General features: G+C 31.3%; 1 protein-coding gene across 1 annotated transcript; it reads right to left on the bottom strand.

The window, feature by feature from the left end:
* Window positions 1-747: 747 nt before the first annotated feature.
* Window positions 748-1712, bottom strand: LOC120174279 (HVA22-like protein e). Its single transcript, XM_039181180.1, has 5 exons — window positions 1623-1712; window positions 1500-1526; window positions 1294-1416; window positions 1026-1221; window positions 748-939 (listed from the first exon to the last, which is right to left on the bottom strand). The coding sequence occupies exons 1-5, from the start codon at window positions 1667-1669 to the stop codon at window positions 919-921; spliced, it is 414 nt and encodes a 137-aa protein (XP_039037111.1). The 5' UTR covers window positions 1670-1712; the 3' UTR covers window positions 748-918.
* Window positions 1713-9308: the final 7596 nt, after the last annotated feature.

Genomic DNA, 9308 nt, shown 5'->3' with positions numbered 1-9308 from the left:
TTAACTTATGCATCAATATTTTGGTTAAATAATAATAACAGATGACTAGATTGATAATATTTAAATAATTAAGTGATCAAATTAATAGATCGATAATCAAAATAAAAAATAATAATATAATCATATGTGTAATATAATAATTTTATACATTTTTCATATAACTATAATAAAATAAAAATTAGTTTTCATCTGTTGTTCTATCCGATTAATGTGGATAATACACTCCACCTTTAACACACATTAAAAAAATACATTCGATAATTATTAAATTATAACTGAAACAATTTACCTAATATATTACTAATTTATAATAACAATAAAAATAAAATTTTTATTATTAAAAAAATAATGCGTGACAACTGAATTAGCAAAATAAAGGTAAAACACGTCCTCGATGATGCGCCTTTCACACGTGGCATACAACTCACTGTAAAATCAGATAAAACGCGTCTCCGGAGATGCGTCTTTCGCCACCTCAACCGAAAGGGTATCACTTCGAAAAATATAAAACAAACTATGCTAAAAAAAATATTCGGTTAAAGAATTTCAGTTTGGTCAAATCCCTTTTGTCGTCCCTTCAACTTTTCGGTCAAAAGTTTAGGATTGTTCTTTTCTTTTCTTTTCAAACGAAATAAAGGAATCCCACCGGCCACCACAGACAAACATGAAGATCATACAAGGAGGAGTATATGAAGTTTAATTACCTATCAACCAAGTTGCTGATTTGAGACTTAAAACAGTGTATTACTGCAAAGATATTAAGTTTTTTTCCCCATAATCATCTCATTACAAATCATTACAACATTTACTCAAAGAACTGAATCCCATAAACTTGAACAAAGGGCAACCATTTACAACCACAACCAAAGCTTGAAATATGAAACAAGCAAATATCCACCAACCAAATACCCTTTTTCCTCAGTAAGCCTCGTGCTCCCCCTGCGATTTGTTTCAACAAGTTTCGATTGAATTTTAGCTACAAATGTCGAAATTATATTAGATTTTGATAGACTAGTACATCATACTTTCTTGGGGGTGATGAACTGCACAAATTTCTTCTTGCCCTTCCCATCAGGAGAAGCGTGATGATGGCCTCTCAAAAACCCATATCTAATCATTTGTTCTCTCACGAATCTTTCGTATATGAAAGCAGCCCCTCTAAACTGTGGTAAAACCAGCCATGCCATGAGCAATAGCTTCACAGTGTACCAAATAGGTATCCTGCAATTTCCATTTATATTGTGTAAACTTGATTTAGTTTTCAATAGGGGGAAAAAGCTGTTAAATTGTTACCATTCCAAGACTGATTGAAACAACATCTCTGTTAAAGTGAGCAATGAATATAGGATCCAATAAGCAAGCCACTGTTCATCATCTTCCTTGCCTGGACTCTCTATTGCTATAATCGATGCATATCTAAAAAGGAAAAGATATTAAGTAAAGAAATTATATAATGATCAAACAAAATCCAACAACAAAGAGGCCGGTTTCTTTCTTACAATGGATACAGCAACATCACCACAGGCCTGCAAACGTTACAAAGTGAAAAAGAAAAACACAATTTTAATTCATCAAACAAAAAAAAAAAAAAAATGGGTAATAAAATAGGATGAGAAATATACCCTGCTATTGAATGAAGGTTCGAGAGCAAAGTCCAGAAACGACCCATGAGGGAAGGGTGTGTGAAGTAAGAAGGAAGAATGAGAAAAAGGGTTGTGTGTGTTGTTGGTTGACACCAGAAGACAAGAGGGTTTTATGGGGAGAGCCATGTGGGGACAGGGTACCAGGTGGCAAGAAGAGAAGGGGTATCGGGTTCTGCCTTGGACGTGTGGAAATACATTAAGCACCTTCCTAAAAGACATTTAATGATCACTAATCCTACGATCACCAATTAAAACTTTATTATTATTTGTTAAATGTTTATTGGAATTATGAAAACTAAAAGTGATGGACAACACACTCACTTAGCCACATGGATCCAAACGTATTGTCCCTTCCTTCCTTTCTTGGACTTGGAGTCTGTGGGTCCGTATTTGTTATGTTTGGAGTTTTCCGTGGGAATGAAGCAAACGAGGAAACCTTCAACTGCAAGTAGACATCCCAGTTGGTTTCATTTCGGGGTAATTCTCACGAGCCAAGTTAGAAGAAGAGAAATTACAAGTCCAAATTTAAATTACAAACTTTTATAAACATTTTGAGGTTAAACTATATATTTAACCATCTAATATTCTTGTGATTCCATTTATTAGATTTGTCCATTTTTCTTTTACTCTGCTTTCATTCAACCATCAGAATTTTCTCTGACGTCAATTTCTTCCCGTCTCTAAGGTTTGTCTTTCTTCTCTCTTTCCTCCTCCTTCGACTTCCTCCTCTGATTTTTCTGTTGTTCTGGTTTTCCTCATATGTCCAAAGCTTTTTGAGTTAAATCCCCTTAGCAATCCGTCATTTTTAACCCCAATGGCTCATAACTTTACATCTCTTCCTTCAATGTGGTATTTACCAAAAGAGACATTGTATGACCCTCACCTATCCCTTAAATCAAACCATGATTTGGTATTAATCTGAATTTGGAAATTAAAAATCTGGTCTGGACCCTTAAAACCCAAGCTTTGATTTCAACGTCCATTTCCCTTTATCTTTTCGGCCTTCGAAATTCCCAATATCCATCGTTCCAAAATTTAATCTTTACCCTCATAACCCAATCAATGAGAGCATGGAGATGATGTATGACAAAACAAAAAGGTCAAAACTCGTAAAAGATTTGATGATCTATGTCGTTGGGATTGGGGTGAAGAGATTAGAAGGGGAAGAGAAATGGTGGAGAAATTTTTAGCAGTGACGGTTGAGAAGGTGAATTGGGAGGTTCTACAAAGGTGTGGAATAAAATTTAAGAACTTTTATTTTATTTTAAATATTATATGTCGTAATTAGATTTAATAATATATATATATATCATCATTATATGTTAATAAAAAAATCACATCATTAGATTGTTATAAACTTAACCGTCGAGCTTGTAAAATAATTCAATTTATAAAATAATTCAAGCGAGTAAAAAAAAATTGAAGGTTGGGTGAGCAAAACAAGAGAGAGTAAAGTTCAATGAGAAACAATGTAATTTACTCTAACTTATTAAAATTATATTTAATGTTCTATTTTAATTATCAGTCGTTAAAAATTGACAGAACTATTGGCTTATTAATATTTTATTTTTCTTCATTTATGACGTGGCATTACCTTATTATGACATGTTAAAATAACCATTAAATTTTTAATGATAAATGATTAAAATAAAAAATAAAACGTAACATTAGACAATATTTTACTACTTTGATAAAAACTCATATATATCTTATAGAAAAAATTATTTAAATTTGAATCAAATTAGATAACAGTACATCCATGGAACTACTCCCTGAATTTGATATTTATATAAAAATTTTAAACGTTAATAAATTATTTTTAAGTAAATTTAATATTCATTTATTACATTGGATTCAAAATTGCATGGCCTTAGGCTTAAACCGAAGGGGCAAACATAAACCACTGGGCTAGTCCATTGAAGAAGTGTAGTCCAAGTTTGTTGTATCATCTGACTTGCACAAAACATTATTCTAATGTACAAATTCAACGTTTTAAACGCTTTTATAATTACATAAGATAAATATCAAATTTACATATCAACTCTTTTATAATTATATATTTATAATATATATTATAATTTTTAATTTTTACGGTATAAAAATTTGTATTCACTTATAAATTTTGATATATTAGTAATTTATGTTATACCATTTTAATATATTCATATATTTACAAAGTTATCTTTCTCATGCTATTCAATCCAAAATTACATGGTCCTGGCCTTAAATCCTAAAATGCTAACATAGCCCATTCTACTTAGACCATTGAAGAAGTTCTTCGATCAATTTTTTTAATCATGTTTTTCGGACAATTTGAATTAGCCTACTACTTATTCTGAGGTGTCTTAACTTTTATTAATTCTTCATAATTTATAAAAATTTGTTAAACATCTAATTTGTTCAAAAAAAATAAACTTTCATTATGTCCTTAAACTTTTTAAAAATTTTCATTAAATCTTCTTTGTTACAAAATTTCTATAATATATATATATATATATATATATATATATATATATATATATATATATATATATTCTTGTTTCAATACATAATAAACTAAAACTATAAATGTGCACCTAATAGAGAGATATTTTATAATGTTATTATAAATTTTTGGGTTAAGAATATAAATAGTCCTTGAACTTTTAAAGTATTTGCATTTTGATACCCAACTTTTAAAGTTTGCAATACAATCATTGAACTTTTATTTCGTTTTCAGTAAGGTCCCTTTCGTTATCTTCCATTAATTTTTTGCTGACGTGACAATTAACTCCGTTAACTTTCTGACGTGGCAACTTTTTCTTCTTCTTCCTTCTTTAGTTCTTCCTTCTTCTTGGACCGGAGTCACCTATTTCCATAATCGAATCTCTCTACTTGTCTTGGAAAATCTCGACCTCATCGGCTTTTTCGAGCCCCTTGGTCCACTTACCCGCTTCGAGTATTCAGTCTAAAGCAAAATCGTCTATCGGGTTCGCTTATAGACCTTTCTAATCTCACTACTTTGAAGCTCCTAATTTTGTCCCATAACGATTTCACCGGCGAGTTCCAGGCTTCGGTCACCTCGTTGATTTGGTTGTACCAACTCAATCTATCGATTAAAAACTATATCGGTGAGATTCTCGTTACTATCAACCATTTCAATCATCTTTTGACGTTCTGCTCGAGGAGAGTCGGTTTTCAAATGTGGATTCCAGTTTCAATCTTATGAATCTCTAAGACCTAAATATCTCTGGTGACAAGCTTTTCGATGAAATACCCCCGTCTTTGTCGAGTTTCTTAGTTATGACCTTTAGTTCAAATATAGCTCTTTGCGGAGATTCATTGGAAAAATATCGGAGCTGTCTTTTTCGTCTGAGAATATATTATTATTATTATTATTATTATTATTATTATTATTATTATTATTATTATTATTATTATATTACAATTATTATTATAAAAATATTATTATTATTACAAATATTACAAAATCGGAGTCCAGTTAAAAATAAAGACCCGAAGGCCCAAGACCCGTACCAGGCCCAGAATCAAAGAAAGCCCAGATGACCCAAACCCGATTAGGGTTTCCTCACACATCTCCAGCCGTCACAGATCACAACCGTTGGATCTGGAGGGATCTAACGGTCCAGATCTAATCTAACAAGAATCCTAGGGTTCACCAACCCTAGGGACTATTCCGGCGGTGCCTCCAGATGGTCCACTCAGACGTTGCCGCCTCCAACAGAAGGATCCAGAAGAAGCGAGGATAACCGCACACTTCATCATCTATATAGTGAGTCACCATCGTAGATCCGGTGACTCACCGAACGAACAGTGTTTTGAGGGCTATAAAAAAGCCTTGATTTCCCTGCAAAAAAGGGAGAACAACGGCAAGAACGGGAAGAGAGCAAGCAACACCAACGAGCAAAAAATAAACCAAAAGAAGAAGAAAGGAGAGGAGACTTACCGAGGAGCTCAAACGTCGTCGGAAACCGCCGTTAATCGAAGTTAAAATCTCAGATCTAGGCCGATTAAAAAGCTTTTAGGAAAAAAAGAGGGTGGTTTCGACTTTAGGGTGTTTTGATCTACATTTTGAGCTATTTTAATTTTTTTCCGGTCGTGAATAGTGACTGGAATAGTAATCGACGACAGTGAATAATGACCTTCGGTGGCCGAAATAGTGACCGGCTAGTGGTCTGCCGATGAACGAAGCTCCCTCTGATGAGGGAATTTAGAGAGAAGGGAGAGCTTCTCTCTCTAAGGATAGAATATCAAAATGAACAAATGGGAAGAATTAAGGATTTTAGGCCTATTTATACCCAAATCAAAACTACATCGTTTTGGGAAGGGAGTGTCTGTGTAATTTCGGGATTGGTTTAACCCTGTATGTGGTCCCTATATTCTGTAATTTTCTATTATAGTCACCAAAATTAGGTTTCTATATCTTTTAATTTTTTCTTCATAATTTATTTATTTTTATTTTAGTCGCTACCCGTATATTTACATATATTTAAATAATATTTTAGGATTATTTACACTTTTAATATATATATTTTATAATATTTTGAATATTGACAAATAATTTTTATATATATTAATTTAATCCTATATTATTATTTTGGTTATTATTTAATAGTTATTTTATTTTATTTTTATTATTATCTTTCATATTTAAATATTTTAAATCTAGTACTTATTTACTATTTTTTATTTTAGTCACATATGTATCTTAATAATATATACTAGTGTTTAAAATAAAATACATATAATAAATAATAAGGACAAAATAATTCTATTATTAAAAATAATAATAAAAATTAGAAAGGAATAGCACTAACTTTTGTTCATAAGATTTGCTATATTTTAATACTAATTCCACGTTTTTTTAATTAATTATATTGTTTTACTTTAATTTTTATTTTTTTATAAGAGCATTATAATAGATACTCCACTTTCAAATATATTTATAAGAACACTAACTTTTGTTCATAAAATTTACTATATTTAAATACTAATCCCACCTTTTTTATTTTAATTAATTATAATGCTTCATTTTTTATTTGTTTTCTTGAAATATGTATTTATTCTCTTAATTTTAATATTTTTAATATTTTCATATTATTAGAGGATTATTTACAACTATAGTATTTTGCATATTAAGTAGTTATAATAGTAACCTTAATTTTTATATTTTCTTGATTAAATCATTAAAATTATTATATGTAATTGAGTTATATTATTTTATACAATAAGTCATAAAATATTTTCTTAACTGATTAGGAAAGTATTTTAAATGATTTGTTGGTATAAAATAATATCCTTACTATTTTTATGGGATCATAAATTGAAATTAAATACTAATTTGTTAATTTATTGCAAAAACATTAATTAATAAACAAATGTACCAATTTTGGGGCGTTGTGGGGGTGTTAATCCTTCCCCACACGTAACCGACTCCCAAACTCATTTTCTGGTAAGCAGCCCATTTTTGTGTTATTTTAATATTATTTTTATAAATTTTATTAAAATAACATAGCATTTTTTGTGACCAATCACACCTCGATGAAATGATTGGTGGCGACTCCACAAATTGTGTTTTATTTTATATCAGAAGAAAAAAAACTTACATTTTCGAGACGAGATTTAGAAAGAAACGACACTTGTTTTCACCGGGCGAAATACCGTCTCGATAGCTTGGCGACTCCGCTGGGGACTTTTTTAAAGATAGTCAAGCCATCAGTTTATTAATTAATTGTCTTTGCAATAAATTTAAATTTGTTTTAATTTAGTTTTTTCCCTTGATTATTTTAATAACCATTTTATGTATAAAAAGTTGTACTAATTAGGTTGTTAATGTTTTCAGATTTAATAGTGTGTTTTTTGATTTAAAGATTATATTTGTGTGTTGTACATTATTTATTTCTTTTTATGTTTTTCCTCACATACTAAGCATTGCATTCATGACATGAGCTAAAATCCCGCTCGTATCCTATTTAGATTGAATGGGAAACTACTCCCTTGTGTGGTTTTCACCTCCGTATGGGATAGGGGACAATTCTTTGAGATCACACCTTATTTTCCTCGTGTGGTTTTCACCTCCGTATGGACATAAAGAAGTGTGTTCCTTCAAATTGAACTCAGTCTGAAAGTCTGTAATGGACCAGGATTAAGGGCTTGGCAGTCCAAGGGGGCACCAACAAAGGACAATTTGTTGACCTTTTTTATATTAGAGCCATAAATCAGCATATAGTAAACCTAGAACTTCAGTCTAGGTAGAATCTGACCCAAATAATTCTCGTAAGGTTAGCACATAAGGAAAATCATGTTGAGTCTTTTAATTTATTTAGTATTGTTTTATTTTTCGAAATAAATGCATGCAAACTAGAAATCATGCGGTTAGGTTATTTTTCCAAACAAAGTATGGAACTAGGAAACATGAGGCTATGATGTACATAATCTTTTCCTTTCCATTAAATATTATTAACCATTTTTCTTATTTTTGTCTATTATGTAAATACATTTTATTTTACTCTAACTTGTTTATATTGATTTCTTTTGTTTGCATGGCATGATCATGACATGATTAGAAGGTGTTGATTTAAGAGTGATCATCAAAATAAAAGATTTTCATTATGGACAAAGGGTTTCATGATCAAGTAAACTATAACACAGCTAGGGAATGGCATCCTGAGGGAACTTTGAGGATAGAAGAGAGCTATGTACCCAAAGATCGTATGTATGTCGAAGAGCAAAAGGAGATACGAGATATAAGAGAGCAAATGTCCAAGATGATAGATAAAATATCTGTTTTGGCCAAAGGAAAAGAGATTCCTGCACAAAAAGAGAGAGAGCTCAATGAACATAATCCTACAATCTCATATATACAAGGGACTTCTGATCCTAACCAATTTGAGAGATCACACACAATCATCATTCGTATCAATAAGTTGTCTAGAGATACCAAGGAAATTGTGACAACTGTAGAAGTTCCCAGAGATGAAAAGAAGGTATGCAATCAGAATTCATCGGTATTTAAGAGTCTTTTCCCAACACCGAAAACTCAAGATCGATCCAAGACGATGGGTGGTTCTCATTTTGATGATATCCCTATATCATATGAAGAGTTACACTAGAAGCGCGAGATGTAGCTTCATACTATGTGAAACCATAGCAACCTCCATATCCGAATTGGTACAACATCAATGTTCATTGTGAATATCATGCCAGAATTCAAGGACATTCCATTGAGAATTGTACCTCTTTCAAGCATCGAGTTCAAAATCTTTTGGATTATGGAATTCTAGAGTTCGAGGTAAATAATCGACCTAGTGTAGTGATTGATTATCCTATCAGGTTGATACCAAAAGTATTCAAAGGTAAGAGTATCAGTGGGGACATCAAGAAGGAAGAAGATCTGCAGAAATATGAGGCTCAAGTTCATCATTTGAAAATTGAAAATGATAAATTGAGTACAGAAATGGAAACCATATGTGAGGATTTCCAAAAGATTAGTCAAACCTTTCAAAAGGCTAGTTTAGGAAATACCCTGGACGAGTGGATAACAGATGTCATTAAACTAAAAAAGAAATGCAAGACACACGAAGGTCTAGCCAAGAAGTTTTCTCATTATTTGTGGATTGCAAAAGAAATGTTTAATACAATTGTCATCAATTTGGAAAGATGTCA

This window comes from Hibiscus syriacus, unplaced genomic scaffold (assembly GCF_006381635.1).
Source record: "Hibiscus syriacus cultivar Baekdansim isolate YM2019G1 unplaced genomic scaffold, ASM638163v2 tig00112044_pilon, whole genome shotgun sequence".
In the NCBI taxonomy this organism is placed as follows: Eukaryota; Viridiplantae; Streptophyta; class Magnoliopsida; order Malvales; family Malvaceae; genus Hibiscus; species Hibiscus syriacus.
The sequence above is the reverse complement of the archived record's forward strand: the minus strand, read 5'-3'. Positions and strand labels throughout refer to the sequence as shown.

What these genes read in the sequence shown, in the direction of transcription:
- LOC120174279 (XM_039181180.1), bottom strand. Translation starts at nt 1,669, where the DNA reads ATGGGTCGTTTCTGGACTTTGCTCTCGAACCTTCATTCAATAGCAGG. An exon ending in AACCTTCATTCAATAGCAGG is followed by an intron (nt 1,527 to 1,622) that starts GTATATTTCTCA and finishes TAACGTTTGCAG; the next exon opens with GCCTGTGGTGATGTTGCTGT. An exon ending in GTGATGTTGCTGTATCCATT is followed by an intron (nt 1,417 to 1,499) that starts GTAAGAAAGAAA and finishes TTTCCTTTTTAG; the next exon opens with ATATGCATCGATTATAGCAA.